We start from the raw sequence: 26119 nt of genomic DNA, 5'->3' as shown, positions 1-26119 counted from the left end.
ACTTCTTGCAACATAACAATAGCTTCGTGTCCATTGATTCAGTAGTTTTATTTTTATCGTGTGAACAGGCGGTTTCGAGAAAACGAACTTCAAAGAAATGGCGCGAGTAAATTTCAAAAAAAACTTTATCTCCGGATATTTTCGTACCCCCTTAACTTAAAGCCATTTCACCGAAAGCCGTTAAGCCGAATGCTGCTTCGTAGAAAGCCATTTGGTCGGAACCCACTGAGTCGTTTTAACGAAAATCATTTCCTTGTCGCTGTATTCCACACGACCTATAGGCTGTGCTTATCAATCATCTATTTGATCGCAACCCCAAAAAGCATATCAACAAAACTATGGGCTTAAAACAGTTCCAGTCTCACAGAATCAATACTAGAATAGCTCCAACATAATTTTGGAACTATTGTAATGGAATAATCAGATTGGTTCTTCTTTTTTTCAAGCATTTTAAAACAATTTCAAAATGGCATTGTAAAAACTTTAACAAGTTTGAGTTTGTAAACTACCTTTTCTTCAGTTTTTATCCATGATTTACAGGGCGAGGTTTCTTCATCGAAAGTGTTTACTCATGGTATCTAAAACTATGATTCAGAAGAATTCGAATGAAGGGTGCGAGTTTTAAAGCGAAGTTCACGAACTCAAAGCTTTACAAGGGATAGGGGTGATAAGTGACAGAACAAAAAACACATTCTACCATTGGCCAAAGCATACATAGTCTCAGTTAACTTTTTGGTAAGATTTAGCTAGCTGCCAGTACAATGAAGTAACGATCGAGAAATACTCAACAATTGTTATGAAGCGAAAAAGGTATAATAAATTGACTCGTGATAATGACGGCTAAAGCTTGGTTCAAACAATCGAAGTAATAGAGGGTGATTTTTTTGCTGTTTTTATTGGCGACACTGTTTTTCACAGATCACGCGTGAATCGTTTCCTGTGTAATTGTCAAACATGTTCAGTTTGGTCTTTAAATTATTCATGAATGGGCGCGCTGGCAAAGTTTGAGGAAGATCCACTTTTTTATCGAAAAATTGTGTTCAGCGTCGAGGCTCATTTCTGGTTGAATGGTTTCGTCATTTGGTGTGAAGACTAACAAGAAGAATCACAAGAGCTACCAATGCCTCCCAAAAAAGTCACTGTTTCGTGTGGATTATAGGCTGGTGGCATCATCGGGCCGTAGTTCTTCGAAATCGACGAAAGGCGGAACGGAAAAAAATGGAAGAATTGGATATGTCTGACATGCAGTGCGGTAAAATTTCATTTTCAATCGAATAATATAAGATGAAAATGAAATTTATGGCCGCTGACAGTCAACATATCCCTACTAATTCATTTGACTTTTGCTGCCATTTTCAAGTGAAGCTCCCGGAATTCATCGTCAGTTGATTAATCGTACCTAGTCATTTGAAGTTTTACTTGCTCAGTTTCGAGTGACAAGTAGTCTACCTGCTTCAATGCCTTCGCTCTTGGTAGTAAGCAAATTCAAACGAATAGAATTATAGATGGAGTAAAGTATTAAAAATGAAAACTGAAGGAGGAAACAATTAATTTATGTGTATTTTGTGATTGATATTTCAGCTATCTGGTTTGTCTTTCATCTATTATCTTGAACCAATTCGAATGTGTACATGAACCTCATTTGAAGGCCGCTCTCACACTATTGAAAGAGACATTTTGTTACTTCAAAAGATCAACTGACCGTGGTTAAACTGAGCCTCGACTGAAGAGCAACGAGTGATGAATTGAATGCTGCCCGTTCGGGCCGTCAGCAAACATTGTGTGTATTAGAGAGTGAAGTTTACTGCATTAGAGAGATCGTCAATGTGTTCCACATTCAGTTTCAATTGAATTGAATGAAGTTTTACAGCACTGCTGACATGTGATTTCAACAAGACGGTGCCACATCCCACACGGCACGCGAACCAATGACCAATTTGAGAGCCGCTTTCGGTAAACAGTTTATCTTACGTTTTGTGCCCGTCAATTGGCCGCCTAGACTGGACTACTTCTTGTGGAGCCATGGTAAGGCTCATGTCTACAAGAATGAACCAGCAACGATTGACGTACTGGAAGCCAATATTGAAGCATTTATTCGTGAAATACCGGACGATATGTTGGAGAGAGTATGCTAAAATTGGACCTAGCACAAGGGCCATCTAAAACGCAGCCGCGGCCAACATTTGTATGGAATCATCTTCCCATATTAAACTATTAGGTGTACAACTTTGCCGTCGTTTTTTTCCAAATTTTTTAAGCTTTATTGCGAAAAAGTCCTTACAGAAGTTTTATTCAAAGTATTGTCCGTCGCCAGCGACAACTTTCTCCCATCTTTCCGGAAATTTTCGGATCCCGGCTCGAAAAAAGGAGTCCTTTTTTGACGCTATCCATGAAGCAATCCATTTTTCCAACTCTTCGAAGGATTGAAAATGTTGATCTGCCAGGCCGTGTGCCATCGAACGGAATAGATGGAAGTCAGAAGGGGCGACATCTGGGGAATACGGCGGGTGGGGCAAGACTTCCCATTTCAGCGTTTCCAGGTACTTTTTGACCACTTTTGCGACGTGCGGCCGAGCATTGTCGTGTTGGAGGATGACTTTGTCATGTCGCTCTTGATATTGTGGCCGCTTTTAGCGCGCGACTAAGGCGCATCAGTTGCGTTCGGTAGCGATCTCCTGTGATGGTTTCACCCGGTTTTAAGAGCTCGTAGTAAATTGTTATTTATCTTTGAAGGTTTTGTCTCTTCCACCATCATGTTTGTCTTCGACATCGAAATCACTATTTTTAAAACGTTGAAACCACTCCCGGCACGTTCTTTTACTCAGAGCAGCATCACCGTAAGTTTCTGGAAGCATTCGATGCGCTTCAGTTGCATTTTTTTTTCGAATTGTAACAGAAAAGTGAAACTTCCCGAAAATGGTGAGAATTGGGCACATTAACAGACATTTTCGAGCGTGGATAATACGAAAACAAGAACAACTGTCACTGAAACGGCGATGACAATTCGTTAGGCACTGTACACACTCAGGAATCAGGAATCAGGAATCAGAACAAATTGGCTCAAATGGCACGTTCCCCTTGATATTTGGAGATTTGTGCCTTGCCATCAATTTGTTTTTAGCATCATTTTCCCGATATATAAGAGGGAAGGATTGAAAGGAAATGGTAAGGGTTGGACTAGGAGGATGGGAAAAATTGACGACACAAAAACACATAAAAGCAGAAGTAAATTCTACACCCCTAAGGGATGCTGAACAATCTGCTGAGGATCACATTTAGTGGAAGCAGAAGGAAATTCTGAACCTCTACGAGGTCCCGAACAGTCTGCTGTTAATAAAACCTCCAACCCCCGAGAGGATTTAGAGATCTTACAAAAGCGACACCATTCTGCACTCCCGGAAGAATGCAAAACGACTCGCAGTATGTACGAGCAGAAGTAAATTCGGTACCCCCCAGAGGATGCCAAACAATCTGCCAAACCCTATTTAAGGTTAACACAGAAGGGATTCATTCACTCCAGGAAGAACGATGAACCCTTCTGACTATAGCTCCTTACCACATTGGGTGAGAAACGAGAGAATATCCTTCAATTTTAGCTCCGCATACACAGACTCAACCATGTATGGAGAACCAAAAACCCGGATACGTAGCTGCGTCAATGCGGGACAGTTACATATCAGATGATATGAAGTACCATAATCGCATTCACACAAATCACACGAATAATACTCAGCACGTTGAATAGTAGCCATGTGATAATTGAGTTTGCAATGTCCAGTCAGAGCTCTGACCAGAACACTTCAATGATACTTGGAGAAATGCAGTAGACACTTTGACATTTTCAGATCTAAATCTGGTAGAAATGCTTTGTCTGAGCGCAAGTTTGCAAGTTGCGCCAGTAGCTGGCATGTTTGGATGCAGCCCAAGAACGTATCTTGTGCTTTATCCAACTAGTTGAAAGTGGTAAAGCTGGTTCAGGACCAACGAAATCATTCTCTGCACCAGTTCTAGCCAACTCATCAGCCCATTCATTTCCAGTAATACCAGAATGGCCGGGTCATAAGAAGTAAACAGCATTTGAAATGCTGAGGTCTTCAATTTGAGTTCGACATGCGATCACTAGATTCGACCGTGAGTCATTCGAACTGAGTGCTTTTAAGGCTGCCTGACTGTCGGAACAAAAATAAATACGTTTACCACAGATCCTCTGCTGAAGTGCCGATTGTACTCCACACAGAATTGCGTAGATTTCTGCTTGGAACACAGTACAGTATCTACCAAGTGAATGAGACTGCTCCAGCCTATTTCACGACAGTAGATACCAGCACCAGCACGACCATTCAACAGAGAACCGTCCGTAAAACAAACTATGTGTTCATCAAGTTGTCGTTCCAGACAACCAGACAATCATTCCTAACGAAGAGGATAGCTCACATTGAATGTTTTAAAAGGAAAACTGCATGTGAGAGTTAGGTCACTAGGAGCGAGTAAATACTCTTCCCACGGAACCATTTGAGACCACAAGCGAGTGTGACTGGTAGCATAATCTAATGGGTTACTGTTCCAAAGCCCTGTAACCCTAAGACGGTATGCACAAGATAATGCTTCTTGTTTTAGGAACGCATGTAGTGGTTTAATGCACAGTAGCGCCTCTAGAGCAGCAGTAGGAGTTGTCGTGAATGCTCCTGTCATCGCCATTAGGACCATCCTTTGGAGATGATTTAGCTTTGACTGAACTGTCGCGACTTCTCCTTTCTGCCACCATACAAGACATCCATATGCTAAAATTGGTCTAACGATAGTTGTGTAGATCCAATGAATATATCTGGGTTTGAGTCCCCATGATTTTCCAAAAGCTCGTCTGCATTGGCCGAAAGCCATGCAAGCTCCTTTAATCCTGAAATCAATGTGAGCAGACCAATTCAGTTTTGAGTCAAGAATAACCCCGACGTATTTAACTTGATCGACCACAGTGACCTCTGAACCAAAGAACTGCAACGGACGAGCTCCTGTAATTATCCTACGATGAGTGAAAAGCACCATTGATGTTTTGCCCGGATTTACAGATAATCCAAACCTGACAACACCATTGTTCAACAGATCGCAGGGCTTGCTGCATTAAATCAAAGAGAGTGTTAATGCTTATACCGGTCATCAATATATGATAATCGTCGGCAAAACCATAAGTCGGAAATCCAAGGTTATTAAGTTTCCTTAACAAACTATCAGCGACTAGGTTCCATAAAAGTGGGGATAGTACACCACCTTGAGGACACCCACAGACACTCAGCTTTCTAATCTCTGGCCTGCCGAATCGATGATCAAAGAAGTTGATTGCTAAGCATTGCGTGTATCCAGTAAGGGAAAAACCCAAGATATTCCGTTCACGACTGCAATGTTTAACCTCCAGCAGCCATTCAGCCATCGGCACGAAAATACACCTTGACTTAGGAGTTCCTATTTTTGTGGCCTTTTACGACATGGAATAGGAAACCAGTGGATCAATTCTTGGTAAAAAATAATTCCGCCGGATGCCACACGGCTTACCTGTTTGGTGGACTTATACCACCGGTACAGGTGGACCGTAGCGTTATTCTTAGCAGTTGGGAAACCGCTACCGACACTACACGGCTATCTAGGCTGCTCAGAGAGGGAAGTTAACATTGATGGTCAACTTCCATGGATGGCCGAACAGCCGGTGAACAGACATTTTCGAGCGTGGATAATACGAAAACAAGAACAAATGTCACTGAAACGGCGATGACAATTCGTTAGGCACTGTACACACTCACTTTAAAGGCAATATGATCTATGTATTTTAACCGCCACCTATCGGAAAACGGCGGAAGCGAAGTTGTACACCTGATATATTGATCGTTCTAATGATTTCATCAAACTTTTGAAACTTACATACTGATTAAGAATGTAAATAACATTCCGAAATATGTGTATCTGTACTGTAACGTTAGTTATACTTTTGTGAAAGTTAAGTGACTTCTGTGAAGGTGACTAGGTGTAAATAAGTTAAATAAAATTAATATAGTAGAATTCAATGGTACAAAAAATGAAAGTGTTCAAATAATTCTACTAACTGCTTTAGCTAAATTTAGCGGTAAAAATATATTGATTGTTGAATTGTACATTCAAAACTTAAACGACTTGTGATTACTGCTATTTCGGGCTTAGCGTTTCAAGTTTCAGAGTATGAATTTCAAACGTCATAATTTAATCTTAATTTTACTTTGTCTGTTTTCATCAAATTATTTCGATTTCTATGTTTGTTTCTCTCGATTTCGCGTTTACAAAAATTGTTATTTAACGAATTTGACAATTAACCTAAAAGTGATCGTCAAAAGGTGAGATAACTAAGCGCTCACAAGTTCTTATCTCATGACTCCCCCGTGTGTCTGTGATGACATTTGGTCAATAGAACGGCGTCGACTGGGTGCTATCGCTTTATGCGTTAGTAGCAGAATGAGAGGGTGCAAGTTTGCTTATAAATTGAATCCAATTAAACATAGCTATTTTTTATAACGTTTATCATAGTAGACTGAGGCCTTCTTTACGCGGTTTTTATGCGGTTTTCCCGCGGTTTTTTCACGCGGATTTCCGAAGTTAGGCGATTTTTTTACGCGGATTTTCCAAGTAACGCAGTTTTCTTGTTTTGTCTTGAAAATGCATAAACGTCGTGATCTGGTGTTCTCCCGAATTTTTTTTCAAGTCAACTCTCTGACAAAATTTTCGTTTTTTTTTATTCAAAAATGAAATTAGATTACACCAGATCTCGACATTTCATGCATTTATAAAATCTTTGGCATCGAAAAAAAAATTCTCTAGTTTTGCAGTTTTTTCACGCGGATTTCCAAAGTCACAATCCGATTGTAAATATGAATGAGGAATTTTATATAGAATAAAACCATTTGCTCCGTTCTAACTTCATTTTTAGATTTCACAGTATTTTTTTTGTGGAATAAATTCATAAATTATTAATACTCAACGAGAGGTAGCTTGAAAAAGATAAATTTATGAAATAGTATATATGAAACTTTACAATCCCCGTTAACAGGACTGATTGACCCAGAAAAAAATTCTTCAATACGTAGAACTGCTCTATCATAATCCCATCCTGGAGTATGCGGAATCAAATTCGAGGAAACAACTCAAGTTTCATACTTTGAGCATTGGTTTTCCTATTCAATTCATATGACAGTAGTGTGTGATCGACAGTTATGGCAATAAAAATCCATTCCTCAACTCAAAAAGACAACTCACTCAAACTTCAACAGTGTACAGTTCTAAATTAATCCTGACAGCTTAATTATTCATTTTCTAAGCGTTTTCCATTGCACAAAAGCGGCGGCACAAAAACGTCCCCTCTGATATCGGGAGCAAAAAATGTGAAAATTCCAGCGCATCGCGCAAATGCCAGATGGGTTTCCAAAGCCTACTGCTAGCTACTATGCAAGCTGCTGCAGCCATAAAAGCTGTGTACGCGCAAGTGTGATCCCTTTTTTGGGTTGGTTACGAATTACCACGGTAGGCCTAGGTTTTTTTTCAGACACTTTTGAATGTGGTGCCGCCACCGCCGCCGCACGAGTGAGAAAATTGTGAACTGCCTTGTCATCTCGATCACCATCATCCAGCCGCCGCCAGACAGTTTCCAGCGTAGCGGGCAGCAGGAGACGAGGGATCCAACTCTCACTTCGGCACACCAAAGAGTGGCACTTGTCAGCAGTGATGACGAAGAGGGGGGCTTGTTCATCCATTTGGAGCACGCAAACCCTGTATCGCCTGTTGTGATTGGCACAGTTCGAAAATTAATCAACAAACGTCACGAGAATCGAGAATCTGAACTCGATGACTCAAGGAAATCATTCTGTTTTTCAATACATAAAAAAGCCTCTTTCACGGTGTTCTCTTGACAGTTTCATTTTCAAACCTCAAGTCACACTACTCACCGGCACCAAATGGACCCTTGACGAACTCTCGTACATCTAATTAATAATCGTGAAATCATTCCAAATATGTGTGAAGCGAATGCCGCCTTCGGACGGCGAGCCACCGAACAAAAAAGGGATTTCACTTGGGAACTGGCCCCGCACGAGTAGAGTGCAGTCGTCCACCAAACTGACTGACCAAACACCGAACGTTGTCAATTTTCACGCAAAACGATGTTGACTGTGCCTACTTGGATTGCAAGATTGGAGTCCAAGCAAAAAATGAATGTGTTTGCGCGCCTAGGCTCGAATCTCGAAGGAAAAATCAATCCAAAGCCTACTGAGAGACGATTGCTATGCCTGGCTGCATTGGTTTTTGGACGCGCAATCTTGCGAGCCGGATCTTACCGAACGAGGTGCGAAATATATGGCGCTGGTTGGAAAAACTGAAACCGAAACCGAAACGAACAACAACTACAAAAAAATCGTTCAATATTGGTATGATCGCTGTAACGACGAGTGGTCGCCGTATTGCCCGTCTAGTTGCGAATTAATTCGAGACCACGGTAGTCTCTGGGCTTTTATGGTCACCGGTGGTGGTCACCTTTACCGTTCATAAGGCGATTCGACATTTTTCGACGACATTTTTTCAACCCGTTCCATATGGAAAAACCACTTTTATATTTTTACCCAACTGTCGCTTACGAGAACACCTTCGCATTCGGCCAAAACTGGCCGCTCTGCCAATGAACTCCTCCTGTTTGCGTAAGGCTAGTTTGATTCGATTATTTTGCCGCAATTTGAGGTTAATATATTTAAACAGTTTTTCCAAAAAAACTCTTCGTGGCTGATTTTACATTTATATGATGTAATTGGAATAATTTTTTTTCTAAGAATGACAAATGGTGTCTGTCTCCACTGTCCTTTCCAGACACACACAGCCTACTGCGAGTATTTTGCGCTAGTCAGGGCTCCCATCCAAATGAAGCCATTCACGACGAAAAGTGCGAAAAAATGGCGACTCAAATCAAATCAAACAAATGTATTCCCGTCAATCGCACCTTCGCGCGCTCGTTAGTCTGCCCGATCTGCAGAACAAAAAAAAACAGAAAATAAATATTGATGTGGCAACTTTGTTGCAGTTGTTTTTTTTTTATTGTTTTTCAATCATGTCCCAACTCGCCTAGTTCAATGGACTAGCAACGATGCAGGTGTCGAATTTTTTTTTTTCAATTCGACCGAGCCTACGTTAGAAGTTAAAGCAGGAGAAAACGAGCGACTCTGTTGTTGGATATGGCGAGCAACTGTGAGGTGTATTTGACACATTGATCCAGCTTTTTGCACACGTGATTTATTTTGTTTGCTACTAGGAACAGGGTGTTCATAAGGGTTTGACATTGTTTGACATTCACAAAGCTTGAGAAGCTTCACAAAGTTTGAGAAGCTTCACGCAGCTTGAGAAGCCTCACAAAACTTGAGAAGCTCCACAAAAGCTTGAGAAGCATCACAAAAGCTTGAGGAGCTTCACAAAAGCTTGACAAGCTTCACAAAGCTTGATAAGCTTCACAAATCTTGAGAAGCTTCACAAAAGCTTGTAGAAAGCTGCACAAAAGCTTGAGAAGCAGCACAAAAGCTTGAGAAGCTTCACAAAGCTTTAGAATCTTCACAAAACTCAAGAATCATCACAAAGCTTGCGAAGCTCTACAAAGCTTGAGAAGCCTCACAAAACTTGAGAAGCTCCACAAAAGCTTGAGAAGCATCACAAAAGCTTGAGAATCATCACAAAAGCTTGTGAATCTTAACAAAGCTTAAGAAGCTTCACAGCAGCTTGAGACACTTCACAAACATTTAAGAAGCTTTATAAAAACTTGAGAAGCTTTATAAAAGCGTGAAAAGCTTCAAAAAAGCTTGAGAAGCTTCACAAAAGCTTGTAGAAAGCATCACAAAAATTTGTAGAAAGCTTCACAGAAGCTTGTAGAAAGCTTCACAAAAGCTTGTAGAAAGCTTCACAAAAGTTTGTAGAAAGTTTCACAAAAGCTTGTAGAAAGCTTTAAAAAAGCTTGTAGAAAGCTTTAAAAAAGCTTGTAGAAAGCTTCACAAAAGCTTGTAGAAAGCATCTCAAAAGCTTGTAGAAAGCTTCACAAAAGCTTGTAGAAAGCTTCACAAAAGCTTGTAGAAAGCATCACAAAAGCTTGTAGAAAGCTTCTCAAAAGCTTATAGAAAGCTTCTCAAAAGCTTGTAGAAAGCTTCACAAAAGCTGGTAGAAAGCTTCACAAACGCTGGTAGAAAGCTTCACAAAAGCTTGTAGAAAGCTTCACAAAAGCTTGTAGAAAGCCTCACAAAAGCTTGTAGAAAGCTTCACAAAAGCTTGTAGAAAGCTTCACAAAAACTTGTATAAAGCTTCACAAAAGCGTGCATAAAGCTACACAAAAGCTTGTAGAAAGCTTCAAAAAAGCTTAAGCAGCTTCACAAAAGTTTGAGAAGCTTCACAAAGCTTGAGAAGCTTCACAAAAGCTTGAGAAGCTTCACAAAAACTTGAGAAGCTTCACAAAAGCTCGAGAAGCTTCACAAAAGCTTGAGAAACTTCACAAAAGCTTGAGAAGCTTCACAAATGCTTGAGAAGCTTCACAAAAGCTTGAGAAGCTTCACAAAAGCTTGAGAAGCTTCACAAAAGCTTGATTTAATTTGCTCTTTACTAATGTGACGAGGTTAATATCGTCGAAGAATTAGATTCGCTCGTTCAGATTATGAGTCACCATAAAATCTCACATATCACTACCCAGCGGAGACAAGGTGGTAAATAAGACAGACGAATGCGTGAGGAATGCTTTTTAGTCACACAATACTCAATGAAGCTTAGTGGTCATTTGAAGTCTCAATCGGGCTGCATTCTGAGTAGTGTTTCATCACCTCCAGAGGAGTTCGATTGGCACAACAAACCTAACCCGTGTCGAGGGTTATGTTTTCGCAAGTTTTCATTTCTGCTTCCACATTTATCGGTTATTATCTAATGTACAATTCGTTGGGTTTCCAAAATTCTAGGCCGGACAATTTCGAAGTGCACAGAAAAATGCGCATATGGTTGTTAAAAAATAAGTATATCAATTAAATCGGCAACAAAAAAATACTGTTAGGATGATGGACACCACACCGTTCAATGTCAGTCCCAAACAGAGGGAAAACAAACTTTCTTTCGAGCCTATGACCAACGACTAAATGTACTCGTGCATTCCTTAATTGACTCCCGGAGATGGATAAAAACGGAAAAGAAATCTCTTCTCCTTTTGCGGCCTGGTACGGCTCAAAATCAGTAAAGCATGCGCAAGCAAAGTAAGGAAGCGGTTGAGCCAGTTTTTTTTGTCTCCTTCTCGTCTTTATCAACTTCAACGGAACCCGGATGCCAGATGGGGGCAGGGTGAATTATTGGAAAATTTTACAACCCAGGCCGCAAGTCTGGCATCACTGACACCTCCTCTCCCGCTAGGAGCGAATTCTGACTCGAAACAGAAAAATTAGTAGCACAGACAGACAGAGGCCTCTCGATCACTGTCAGACAGAAAGTCCCCAGCGTTTGCTTCCGGATCACTCAACTGCGGAATCAGCAATCGACGGCCAACCAACGCCAGAACCGGGAATGCCCTTTTTCGAAACAAGGAAACTTGAATCAGGCCGCAGTCGTCGTAGTCGTCGTCGTCGAAGGTTGTTTGCTTGTGGAATTTTAAGCTGAAAGCTACAGCGGCTCCCGGGTAGGACGCGACAAGTTGAGGAAAAAAAAGTGTAACACCACAGAACAGAAAGTGTTGAGCGTGAGTGAGTGTGATCAGTTTGACCGGGCTACTGCGATGATGTGTAGCGGGGAAACGTCAAACTGAACACGCAACTCGCCTACTATTGTTTTGGGAAAAAAAAAGCTTTTTGCTTACCTTGTGGACTAGCTTGACTTGGAAAACTGGATGGCGATACGCTGGAACCTTGTAGGCGACCTGGAAGTGTGGAATCGAAAAAGGAAGAATATGAGTGTGGGTCGAACCAGAATTTGGCGACAAGTGAGAGTAGTTAAAGTAGGGGAACACTTACGATTCACCGGACCACTGCTCGATATTCCGGAGTCCATAGACAGTGTCAGTGGACTTCGCACCGATTCTCGCCCGTCTGCCTGACTCCTAACCTGCGTTTGCCGCTGACTAATCGGGTTCTGGTTTTGATCGTAGCCACTCCCGTTTTCTATCACTGCTCTGTAGTTACCACTAGCACTATTATTATTATTATTTTCATTATCACTCGAATTGACACCACCGTTCTTGGCACTTTCACCGGTCACCGATTTCCCCTGGTACCCGTAGCCGGTCCCTCGACCACCCGTTCCGGGAGCATTTTGGTAGCGTTTGGCACCGTCGTAAAGGTGGTAGTTGGTGTTTCGCGGCGGAGGTGTCACCGGCGGTTGTACTCCTCCTCCACCTCCTCCTACTCCTGCTCCGGCTGAACCACCGTTGAGAATTGTTTTCGTGTTGCTGAACTCGGCCGGAGGGGAGATCAACGTCTGCGGAATACCACCGGCTGTAGGAGATTTGGGACTCTTGAGGATCGTCGCGTACAGGGAACCATCCAGCGGACCCTGCGTGTGATTCGATTCGTCTGAAATGAAACCAAAGAATGGCGATTCGATTAGGTTTTACAGTCACAGTCACACCGTCGCACAGTGATGCCTCTCCATACAAAAGTTGGCAAAAACCATAAATACGTCGATAAACGTCAGCTGGATGATTTTTTTATTAATAATTTGAGGTCTGTGAATATATTTTCATCTTGATAATGTATGAAAAAATATTCGATCCACCTAAAAGTGACATGATGCACCGTTCGCTATGGACCGGAAAATGACGACTTTTTTAAATAAATTAACTAGTGTATTTTTATTTATTTCGTGATTGATAAGGAGCTTTAACTAATGTTTCAAATAATGATTAAACCTGTGTGGAAAATGTATACACAGAGAAAAAAAACCTTTCCTTATGTCTTGAAAATATCAATTTTCTCCAGAAGGGCTTATCTTAATATTTTTATTTTCCGATATGTTGTAACATACAACTGATGTAGTTTATTGCACTATGATTAAAGATGGGAGAGTAACAATAAAAAAAATTATTTTTGTTTTCAACAAAAATACGACTTTATGAAAGAACACCAACACAAGTACAAAATAAAATTTGGTTGAATACTACCGCTTTACTAATAATAGTGGATTTTTATTATGTTAAAGTATCTTATCAAACTATGTAAAAAAAAATGACGAAAAAAAAGACGCTGAACAAACATACATAAAGTGGTTTTCGTGGTTCGAATTTGGGAACTTTTATATGGACTACAAGAAAGTTCCGGAGAACAGAAAAAGTGCATGTGGTGAGATTAACTGGGCGCTATTTATTATGAGCTACTTAAATGCGTTTGGACAAAGCATTGCATGATAAGCGGACGCAATATGAAGATCTTCATGGCATAGTATTTTTGCTTCATGACAATGCAAGACTCCATGCTTTGAAAATTGTACAAGTTTTTTTTTATAATCGCTACAATGAAAAGTTCTGCCTCATTTTTATCAGACATTGTTCCATACGGTTGCCATTTGCTCCAATCCATGGCGCATAACTTGTCAGGTCAATTTCAAAAACTACGACACCAAAAAAATCGATTCATTTTTTGAATCTGAAGAAAAGGAATTTTTCAAACGTGGTATCCAAGTCTTAGTGGTGGTATATAACGATAGACTATACTTTGAAAAACGGCACTGCAATGATACTCTCACTAAAAATCATGAAACTTCAATAATTTATTTAAAAGCCTGATATATTATAAATAGATTTATATAACGACATTTATATAGGTATTTTACGTTATGTATGTTATAAATATTCTGATTTTATTTATCATAAAGCCGTTTATTTAAATTTTACTGACACCGACTTCAGTTACAAAAGTCTGGCCCTAGTTTTTGTGATTTTTTTTGTCGACCCCACAAACAATTGAAAATAACTTTTAAGGTGCTGAAATGTGCAGGATCGCATAGTGGTTTCTGAAAAGTAGAGAAAAAATGCTATAAAATCATATACTACTGGATAGTGGCAGCCCATTCCTACCTATATAGAACTCTAATTGCAAAACATCATCATTGCGCCATATATTTTGTATGGAAGGATGAAAAGAAAGTTTACAATACCCTATCTTCGAGAGGATATGGAGAGATTATTTCTTATTCAAAAAATTTCATACTTTAAACTGTAATCCTTCACTTATCTGAGAATTCAAAAAAATTAATACAGTGCATGAAAAAAATAAATTTATTTTTTGGATTTCTGCCACCTTGGCATCACTGTGCGTCGATAAGTGAGTGGACGGACGAACATTCGAAAAAAAAAATGAGTCACCCTACGTCCCAACTCCGTCTTGATTTGCATGTGCTCTCGTGAGCCACGAGGTGGGCGCTGTGCTGGCTACTCGACGGCCTTCTATTCGTACTCGAAAAGATTGGGCTCTGCCAAATATGGCAGCTGTTTACCAGTCACTCGAGATTGCCTTTCCCCCCTGGGGCGGGTCATTAATCGGAACCTATGAAACATTTCGTTTTTTTTTTGGGAAAACCTATCGATTCCTTTAACGCCGATTCGTCGATTAAACGATTAATAATATCGGGAAATAAAAAGTATAGTCACGAGCATTCGAGCGCAAATTGCCGAAACTGCAAGTCAGAGCTTGCTTTGATCGGTGTTCGAATATGGAAAATATGGTCGTGGAAGAGTTACCGTCAATAAGCCTACTTTGATTGGGCCGAGGGGATTGTCGAAGACGTAGACTCAATCGAATTAGCCAAAATTGATTTGATTAAATGTCAGACTCGTTTTACATTAATTTGGAACTCAATGAATCTTTACTGTATTTGATTTGATTTGATTTGATTTCCGTCAGCAATAAATCACTTCTACTAATTAGTTTTTAACCGGTCATAATTGAAATCCAGACTTAATTTATTTGTTGAACAAAAATAACATTAAATGGAGAGTAATTCGGTTCAGTTGTTCAGACTCAGTTTTTCCATGGTAATTTCACATGCTAAAGAGATTTTTGTTTGTTGGTAACATTTCTGTTTGCGTTAGCTCCGCCTTAGTAGTGAGTAATTTGCGGTGACTCGAATATTTAAAGACCCTTTGGTCAGAACACATCTTTACAAATTCCAGAGAAGCGTTCCAGTCACTTCAGTCCCGTCATGTTTTTGACATTATTGACCTATCTTTTTATCACATTATTTCTCGCACTGTGATTTTAATGTAACATTCGGGGGATACTCCGAGTGATGCGAGTTTGAAAATATTCGACCATTTTCAACAGAAAATCAAACTGAAGGGTTGGTTTGGTACAGGTTTGCATTTTATGCAAAGTTGCCCAGATATGTGATTTTCTTGATCCGACGCAGAGCTTCTAGAGTTAACTCCAATAAATTCTGTATAGTGATATCATTACGACCTAAGTGCAAATGACAGATTGTCTATGTTTACTTTCTCTTTCGATTATTACGGCACTCTTAGCAATCCCTCTCTCTAACTTCGAACTTTCGAACCTAGTTTCAACGTTGTTGAACTGAAAATGATACAGTTTCGAGTATCTTTTTTTGATGAAACAAACTGTAACCCTGTACACTTAAAAAAAACTCAGTGATTTTACATCTTTTTAGATGTACATAAATGGAGCGTCGCAGTTCACGCAAATTTACGTAGAGGAACATTTAATATTATGTCTAAAACTCCATGAGATGAAAATCATTGAAATAAAAAAAAAATACTGACAGCAACCGCCGCGACTTGAACCGAGAATCATTGGATCGCAAGTACGTCTGGTAATCGACTGAGCCACAGAAGCATGCATCTGCTTGGCTGGTAAAATGTACATTTACATTCATACAGTCACACCTGCTAGCAGACCGCAAGTTACAGTCGAAACCAGTAAAATTCAAGCTAATCTAACTTTAAGTCATTACTACAGAAATTTTCAGTCGTTTGACAAATTAGGTCTTTATGAATTACATCGTATGAGGGATTCAGTCACCTGTAAAATTCAATTTTTTTTTGGTGTGTGGGTAAGTTACAGTTTTCTCAAACGAAACCGACATAAGGCAGAATGTTTTCCAAGCATGTTTCGCGATTTATTTACGGATTTCGCGATATATTTCGTTTTTTCAAAAAGAATGGTGCAAAAGTGATTCCCCTTAAGAAGAATAACGGCGAATATGGCTGTGATTATATCGGAAAAATCATAAAAATCAATCCAAACCAATCAGTCAGGGTCATTTCACCGAGAGGGTCAATTCGCCGAAAGGACCAATTAGTCGAAAGGTTAGATTCGTCTAATGAATATTTTCTTCGAATGGATATTTTCATTTAAATCGGCCGAAACGGCAATTTCACAATGATAAGTGATTTCGACAAATAGGTCATTTCGCTAAACGAGCCGTTTCACCGAAAGCCATTTCGCCAAAAGGATTGTTTCACCGAAAAAAAATAGTTATTTCGCCAAAGTCTGCTCAACCGGAAGCTATTTCTCTGGATGGGTCATTCAAACGAAAGAATCGTTCCGTCAAATCATACAATTAAATCAAGAAATTTATTTGAATTTACTTCATGTTACAAATGAACGACTGAAAGCAAAACGCGGATAAGTGTAACTTAGTTTGGAAAACCCGTTAAGGTATTTTTGAATGCAAAAACCGGATAAAAACATTGAGAGCAAAAACCGGACATGGATTTTGCAATCCAAGAATCGTTTGGGAATGCAGCATAGATTAAGTTGCCCGTAACAAATAAGCAAACCATGCTTCGTCCACAGCGACAGTCGGTAAAAACTTTGAATGCGAAAACCTGATAAATACATTTGTTTTGGAAGAACCGGTTATGTTTCTGTCCGATTTTTGCATTCAAAGTTTTTCTGTCCGGTTTTTCCAAAAAGATGTTTTTAAACGATTCTTGCATTGCAAAATCCATGTGCGGTTTTTGTTTTCAATGTTTTTATCCGGGTTTTGCATTTAAAAATACCTTAACGGGTTTTTTAAACTAAGTTGCACTTATCCTGTTTTTGACTTCAGTCGTTCAAATAATAAAAGATGTACTCTTGCGAGTCCACTTTGTGAACCCAGATCTAGGACAGTCACATCAGAAAGTCTTACCTATCGACGAACGCAGTTACGTTCGGTGAATCGATTCGCAGTTCAATCAACCACAGAGAAACGATTTTCGGTGAAACGAGTTTCGGTGAAATGACATTCAAAGAATAAATGCCCGGTTCAATTTCTTTCGGTGGAACGTTTTTCGGTTGAACGAGTAGAAAAAATCATTGCATTGAAAATCGATTCGACGAAAGTCAGTTTCGCCACAAGCAATTTCGATAAAAATCTCGACTTAAAAAAGTAATTGCTTCGAGAATTGCTTCCTTAAAAGAAATTTCACTGAAAATCGCTTCGCCACAAGCAATTTCGATGAAAATCTCTTCTCAAAAAATGCGATTGCTTCGCTAGGAGATATTTCACCGAAAATCGTTCCACCTCAAGCAATTTCGATGGAAATCTCTTTCAAAAATAAATGAAATTCCATCGAAAAGAAAAAACTCTTTAAATCGATTTTCGGTGAAATGTCTTTCGGCAAAACGGACTATCATTCAAACGATTTTGGAAAAGACTAACTAATATTCAAATGACATTTGTCGAAATAAATATCGAATGACTTTTGACGAAACGATTTTCGGATAACCCGGTTAAATTGGTTCCGTAGAAAAAATTTCCGTGGAAATAACTTTCAGCGGAAAGAAAAAAAAAAGTTTTTACTGAAAACCGAACATGACTGAAAGGGTAAATGAAAGAAGAACTTCATTTTGGAAACTACACTGAAGTCTTTTTTTTTATGCGAATTTACGTACCGCATAAAAAAACGCATAAAAAAACCCGCATAACTATAAAAATTCGCATAAAAAAAGTCGCGTAAAAAAACCGCATAAAAAAAGACCTCAGTGTACTCTTCCGCTTATGTCGTTAACTGGACAATAGTATCATTATAATATTTGCAAGCGGAGCTGAGAGTGACATTTATTTATCGTCATTTTCGTCTATTTTGAATTTATTTATTTTCGATGGAATTTCTTTAATTTTTGAAAGAGATTTCCATCGAAATTGCTTGAGGTGGAACGATTTTCGGTGAAATGTCTCTTAACGAAGCGATTTTCAATGCAATGAAGTTTTTCATCGAAATTGCTTGTGGCAAAACGATTTTCGACTAAATGCCTCTTAACGAAGCGATTTTTGATGGAATTACTTTCATTTTTGAAAGAGATTTTCATCAAAATTGCTTGTGGTGAACCGACTTTCGGTGAAATATCTTTTATCGAAGCGATTTTCGAGTCAATTACTTTTTTCAAGAAGAGATTTTCATCGAAATAGCTTATGCTAAAAAGATTTTCGGTCAAATTGTATCTTAACGAAGCGATTTTCGAAGCAATTACTTTTTTTAAGTCGAGATTTTTATCGAAATTGCTTGTGACGAAACTGACTTTCGTCGAATCGATTTTCAATGCGATGATTTTCGGTAAAGCGATTTTCGATGAAATGGCTGCCTACCGGGACGGAATTTTTGACGAAATGACATCAGTCGGAACGATTTTCGATAACATGCCTCTTAATGAAGTGATTTTCGATGGAATTACATTTGTTTGAGAGGAGATTCCCATCGAAATTTCCTGTGGCGAGAAGATTTGTGATGAAACCACAATCGATAAAAAGTGATTTACGCGAAACAACAATTAATGGGGAATTTTTTTCCGGTCGAATGATTTTCACCGGAACGATTTTCAATGCAATGATTTTCGGCAAAGCGAATTTCAGTGAAGTGAGTGTCAGCGAGACGATTTACGACGAAATGATTGAATAAGTTGAAACGGCGTTCGTCGAAAAGATCATCGGAGAAATGACTTTCAGTGAAGTAGTTTTCGGTGGAACGATTTTGAGTGGAGCAATTTTCGATGAAATGGCTACCTACAGGGACGGAATTTTTGACGAAATGACATCAGACGAAACGATTTTCGATGGAATTACATTTTTTTTCGAAGAGATTTTCATCGAAATTGCGAATGACAGAACGATTTTAGGTTAAATGTCCTTTAACGAAGTGATTTTCGATGGAATAACTTTTATTTTTAGAACAGATTTCCATCGAAATCGCTTGTGACGAAACGATTTTCGGTGAAATATATTTTAGCGAAGCAATTTTCGATGGAATTTCCTTTTTTTTTGGAAGAGATCGAAAAAGTCGCTTGTGGCGAAACGATTTTCGGTGAAATGTCTCTTAACGAAGCGATATTTGATGGAATTACAATTTTAAGTCGAGATTTTTATCGAAATTGCTTGTGGCGAAACGATTTGTGATGAAACCACAATCGATAAAAAGTTATTTACGCGAAACAACAATTAATGGAGAATTTTTTTCGGCCGAATGATTTTCGCTGGAACGATTTTCAATGCAATTATTTTCGGCAAAGCGAATTTCAGTGAAGTGAGTGTCAGCGAGACGATTCACGACGAAATGATTAAATAAGTTGAAACGGCGTTCGTCGAAAAGATCATCGGAGAAATGTCTTTCAATGAAATAATTTTCGGAGGAACGATTTTCAGCGAAACGGGTTTTTTTCCAATGAAGCGAATTTTCGATGAAATGGCTACCTACCGGGACGGACTTTTTGAGGAAATGACATCAGACGAAACGATTTTCGATAAAGTGCCTCTTAACGAAGCGATTTTTGATGGAATTACTTTTTTCAAGAGGAGATTCTCATCGAAATTTCTTATGGCGAGCAGATTTGTGATGAAACCACAATCGATCAAAGTGATTTACGCGAAACAATGTATGGGAAAAATTTTTTCGGTCGAATGATTTTCGTCGAATCGATTTTCAAATGCAATGATTTTCGAAAAATCGAATTTCAGTGAATTGAGTGTCAGCGAGACGATTTACGACGAAATGAGTGTTGTTGAGACGTAGTTCGAAAAAATGATTTTCTGTGAAATAGTTTTTGTTGGAACGATTTTCAGCGAAACGGTTTTTTTTTCAGTGAAGCGAATTTTCGACGAAATGGAATCAGACGAAACGATTTTATGGTGAAATGAGTTTTGACTAGACAATTTATGGTGAAATGAGTTTTGACGAATTGACCTTTGGCCTAGTGATTTTCTGGGAAACGATTTTCGAAGGAATAATTTCCAAACGATTTTCAATAAAACTATCTGCGAACAAATAATTTTCAAATAAACGAAGAAATTTACCTCCAATGAAACACAGCTGTCATTAAATATGGTTTAGATTAGTATGAGTGGTTTTGACTTTACACTGAAGTCTTTTTTTTGTGTATCGGATAAAAAACCTCAAAATAAACTGCATAACTTCGAAAATCCGCGTCAAAAAAATCGCAATAGCATAGATTTTTTTTAATTCCCTCAGTGTCCTCAAGAATTCATGAAACATCGAGATCTGATGTTATCTAGACAGAAATTTGTTTGAAATAAAATGACCTTGGGGCTTTGATTTTGAGACTTTCGAAATCGGCTTTGGACCCTTGATTTTGAGATTTCCGAAAGAAAATGTTTGAGGCCGAATGTCGTAGAAATGCATAAAACGTCGAGAAAAAATGGTGAAATCTCGAAAGTTTTTTTTTAAACGAAAACTGTCAGAGCGCTGAGCTAAAAACAAATGTCGGGATAACACTAGAACTCGACGCTTTGTGCATTTCTAAGACGAAACAAGAAAACCGCGCAACTTCGAAAATCCTCGCACAATTCTGCAACACAATAGAGAAAATTTTGTTGTTGCCAATTTTTTGATTTATTTATTTTATTTTATTTTATTTTATTTATTCTGGAGCAGTCTTCAAAAATGCGTGAAATGTCGAGAACTGGAATAATATAAAAAAAAAGAAAAAAAAATGCTGGTTCCAATTCTTACTAAGAACAACTTTTGTTCCTAGAATGTGACTTATTTTGTGGACTAATTTTATCAGATTTTCAATTATGCATATTTCGAGCTTTTGACACATGAATGTTCTCTCTCTTAAATTGTATTCAGCTCGATTTGATATTTAAAGTAAACGCCAAATACTCACAATTCAATTAATATAGTTTGAAAAGAAAACCGTAGAATCAGGATACATAAATCCATTGCTCGGAACGTAAAAAAAATGTAATTTAATCGTACTGCAAGTGTTAAACGCTTTCAAGAATGTGACTTCAATACTTTATTCTGCAGCTTCAAATTCCTTGTCAGATCATCAGTTTTCGAGCGAAATTATTAGTAAAAACAAACTTCTGTGGATGTGTCGCAAAATAAAAATTGTATTTAGAAGTTTAAATAAACCCCATAATGTTCTGTGCAGGATTCGTCGAGGACTGAATCTAGCCTCATTTTATCAGACATTCATTTACATCACCTGCCGTCGCCCACCAGGCAACTACATTCCGAGTGCAAAACGCTGCTATTCCGGGAAGCTACTCCCTTACTTGCAATCTGACTCAACGATATCCGACGAAGGTAAACAAACCGAAGTTGAACAGGGTGAGGGATAAAAAAAGAACGACCATTTGTGCGATGGCGTCTGTAAACATGAAAAAAAACGGCGTTGCTAAACGCAGTTCAAACAATTTCGGAGTCACAGTTGGTCGGTCGGGTTCACGTACTGATTGCGGTAGTGTTCTAGTAAGGGGTTTCGTCTGATGGCAACCCTGGTCACGTGTCAAGTTCCCAGCGAAAAAGTTTTTATGATTTTTTTCAAAGGATCAGTGCTGACCACCCTAGTACAAAAAAATATCCCCCAAGTCGGATCTACAAAAGCCAACGGAGAAAATAAAACAAGTAAAGTTCGAATTTGGCGATTTGCCATTCTCGACCCGCTGAATGTTGTTTACCGCTCACCAATCCATCATAGAGACGGAAAGGAGCGCCGTGTTTGCTGCAAGCGGCAGGTTCACAGGGGAATGGTGGTTTACGTAAACCGTGGAACGGATGCTCGCACAATCGACCTATAGTTTGGAATTTGGACGCGGCTGGCTGGCAGTGCGGAGGACGAAATTGTTTAGATAAGACTTCTTCCACTCTGGCGGTTTCTTCTGGACCAATGTGTGCCATTTCGAGTTCGAGTTAATCGATTTTAATTATAGATTATGACAGGATTCGGTGTTTGCCGCACAGTACCGGTTGTATCGGAATGTAACGTATTGTTTACGATCACCGGGTTGCCAAACATCCTACAACCTAGGGACAAGTTATAATAAAAATCTGACACATCGCTCGGTTCCCAGCGCCAGGAGGTCAGCTGCGAACGTTGCCGAAATTCGATAAATCTTCCCATTGGCGGAGAATGTGGCAAACGCATATAAACAAACACACATCCAAGCAACCGGGAGACAAACTCACAAGAGTTATTCGTTTTCTCATCGCTGCGGCAGATGGCGCACATCGTGGACCGCAACGACGACGACGACGGAAAACTATTTTCAGCACGACGATGCGCGCACTGCAGACTATTTTGACGTATTCGACAAAATAAAAAAAAACAGTTCTAGTTTTTAGTGAATAAACCAACTTGTTAACAGGTTGGGAAATATACTCTAACGGAGGTTGTTTACCCAAGATAACACCCTATCTAATTGCTTTTCTACCGACAACCATTCGATAAGACCAGGACTGAGGCCCCTTTCTCCTGATAACGAACTGCGCTCCTGCTGGTCTGGATAAATATTTGAAATTCGTCATCCACGAATAATGGGGGAAAAAAAATCTACATTCCAAATAGAATAGGTTCAAATCAGTGACCGAAACTCAAAATTCAATCTCGAATCCAAGTCCACCTGTTATCGGGTCCGAAAATCGTCGAATCAAACCGCTTAATCGCCACTCATCACACGCGCGCTCGTTACACACCTTCGCAGTACCAAACCGAGAGATTAGAATTATGGACAATGGGTTGGTTGTTAGTCTGGTGGTAGATCCGAATCGGGCAGGACTTACACGAAACCATTTTCTTTTCTTTTTTCGTTTTTGCAACGATTTGCCGGATCAGATTGTCACGCACAGACCAAATTGACCGATGGACCGCAATCTTCCATCTTCGTCGCAATCAATCGTACGGCGAGGGGTTGTTGATACACTTCATTATTGTGCACCCGGTCGGTGGTGGACAAACAAGAATCACGTAAGCATCAAGTCACGAGACACACACGACCTTTTTGTTTTCTCACCGGCCGGCCACCGGTGGGCCCGATCGACCGATGTGTCAATCAAGAGGCCTTTGGTTAGCTAAATCCAAATGATTGATTTGATAATCACTCTTCTTGGCAGGTTCTACGCGAGCGAATTTACACTTCACTACGATGATGCGATTTCGCGGTTTGCATGAACGAAAAAAAAACTCAATCCCGATGTGAGTTGAATCGCAGAAGGCGACGACGATGATGACGACGACGACGAGGTGACTTTGGCACTGCTGCGTTGCGTTCGCGCTTGTACCCGGAAGCGAGGCCAGGCCTGCGAGAAAGCATTTACAATTTAATCTGACACAGTAGGCGTACCGTCGGATGGTGGGTGGTCAAAAGTTCATCAGGTGCCGATGATTCGCTCGTTTCACGGCAGTGATGCCGACTAAAATCATATCGAGATCTTGCTCTTATAGTAAGGCTTGTTCGCGACCAAATCTGTGTAGATTAAATTTTGAACAAAATAAATTTACTGTTCATTTAATCCAAGATGCATTTTTTTATTCATTTAATTATGCATTATTAACAGATCGGCTGAAAAGTTCGTATCGTTTCTATGAGAGGGCGCCACTAGAATTAAATCCATACCATTTTCAGTTAGTACCAACCTTCAAAAGATACGTGTATAAATTTGACAGCTGTCTGATTATTAGTTTGTGAGATATTGCATTTTGAGTGAAGCTACTTTTGTTATTGTGAAAAAAAATGGAAAAAAGGAATTTCGTGTGTTGATGAAATACTACTTTTTGATGAAAAAAAGTGCCGCCGATACCAAAAAATGGCTTGATGAGTGTTATCCAGACTCTGCACCGGGCGAAGCAACAATTCGTCGTAAGTGGTTTGCAAAATTTCGTACTGGTCATATGAGCTCCGAAGACGATGAACGCAGTGAAAAAAATCCACAAAATGATTTTCAATAACCGTAAAGTGAAGTTGATCGAGATAGCTCACACCCTAAAGATATCAAAGGAACGTGTTGGACATATTATTCACGAATATTTGGATATGAGAAAGCTTTATGCAAAATGGGTGCCGCGTGAGCTCACAATCGATCAAAAACAACAACGAATTGATGATTCTGAGCAGTGTTTGGAGCTGTTATATCGAAATAAAACCGATTTTTTTCGTCGATATATAACAATGGACGAAACATGGCTCCATCACTTCACTCCGGAGTCCAATCGAAAGTCAGCTGAGTGGACTGCACGCGATGAACCAAACCCAAAGCGTGGAAAGACTCAACAATCGGCCGGTAAGGTTATGGCGTCTGTATTTTGGGATTCGCATGGTATAATTTTCATCGACTACCTTGAAAAGGGAAAAACCATCAACAGTGACTATTATATTGCGTTATTAGAGCGTTTGAAGAACGAAAATTTCAAAAAACGGCCTCATTTGAAGAAGAAAAAAGTTTTGTTTCATCAAGACAATGCACCGTGTCACAAGTCGATGAAAACCATGCTGAAATTGAACGAATTGGGCTTCGAATTGCTCCCTCATCCACCGTATTCTCCAGATTTGGCCCCCAGTGACTTTTCCTGTTCTCAGACCTCAAGAGAATGCTCGCTGATAAAAAATTTAGAAGCAATGAAGAGGTAATCGCTGAAACTGAGGCCTATTTTGAAGCAAAGGACAAATCGTACTACAAAAATGGTATCGAAAAGTTGGAAGATCGCTATAATCGCTGTATCGCCTCTGATGGCAATTATGTTGAATAATAAAAACGAATTTTGGCAAAAAATGTGTGTTTCTATTAAACGATACGAACTTTTCAGCCGAACTGTTAGTCATCCTCAAACTGATTACAGTTACTTAATTAGGCTGCATGACTGAACTGCGAACTTCGGAGTTCACTCCAGCCATTACCCATTGTTCAGACTTCTCTGTAACCGATTTAGCTGCTTTTATCCAGCATTTCCAAATTTTTCCTATAATTGTAGATTGTTGTTTATATTGAGAGTATTCTTCCTTCGCGAGAGCCCAATAGGCAGTTAGGTGGATTCGCCTCTTTCAGTGCAACATGGACTTCATTTGCTTTGTACCATTCCAAAACATCTTTGACGAAGTGGCATGATGCGAAATTACACCAGAATAGCGGGGAAGCGTCAGGACTACGTAGGAATGGTAAGAATCACTTCTTTATGCATTATTCACGGTATATTCTCCTGTTTATCGTTCCGGTAGCGACAAAGTTTTGTTTTACTCAACCACAGCTGTATATTGCCTGCGAAACCAAATATTTTTTTTGGGAAACTTGGCCTTTTTCTTCGTCCTGATATGCTCCACTACGCCACTTCGTTGAATGGCAGTATTTCAGGAAGCTGCTTGAAGTCTTCCAGCCTATACGTTTCATCGTACATTATCACGTAGGAAAACTTCATATTCGCGATACAATCTGCGAGTTTGGGTTTTAGTAAAGTACCATCACGGTTCAATAAAGTTTTAACATTGACCAACTTCATTCATTTCCGATGCTTGTAATATGCACGAAAGTTATAGTCATGTTTTTTCTAACCGCAGCACATACCGAAAGATCTGGTCTCTTCAGCAATATTTGCTTGATCTACGCGTCTCTTTTTTGTTCCGCTTCCAGTCTTCCTGGCTGTTATCAAACGTGTATCGAAAGATTAAGAGAATGTTATGGGCGAAGCTGGCAGGAAACCAATTTTTTTGCAATTTTCCTTACTGACATATTCGAATTAAAAGCTCGTTGTGTCACCAAAAATTCAACCTTATTGATCTCTAAAAATTGACGTTTCAACAGAGATCCGGGGAATGAGTCAAAGACTTTAGTTTAAGGTCAAACCAGTATTTGACCTTAAACTTGTTCAGTGAGTTTTCTACCCTTTAGAGTTCA

General features: G+C 39.4%; 1 protein-coding gene across 5 annotated transcripts in view; it reads right to left on the bottom strand.

The window, feature by feature from the left end:
• Positions 1-26119, bottom strand: part of LOC131431006 (uncharacterized) — a 352841-nt gene that overhangs the window by 4278 nt on the left and 322444 nt on the right. For all 5 annotated transcript variants that reach the window (XM_058596364.1, XM_058596385.1, XM_058596375.1 and 2 more), the window contains 2 exons: positions 12015-12572; positions 11861-11920 (listed from right to left, as the gene is read on the bottom strand). In XM_058596364.1, the coding sequence (XP_058452347.1) occupies positions 11861-11920; positions 12015-12572 (618 nt within the window). The remainder of the gene's footprint in view (positions 1-11860; positions 11921-12014; positions 12573-26119) is intronic.

Source organism: Malaya genurostris, chromosome 1 (genome assembly GCF_030247185.1).
Source record: "Malaya genurostris strain Urasoe2022 chromosome 1, Malgen_1.1, whole genome shotgun sequence".
Lineage (NCBI taxonomy): Eukaryota > Metazoa > Arthropoda > Insecta > Diptera > Culicidae > Malaya > Malaya genurostris.
This window is presented reverse-complemented; position numbering and strand designations above follow the sequence as displayed.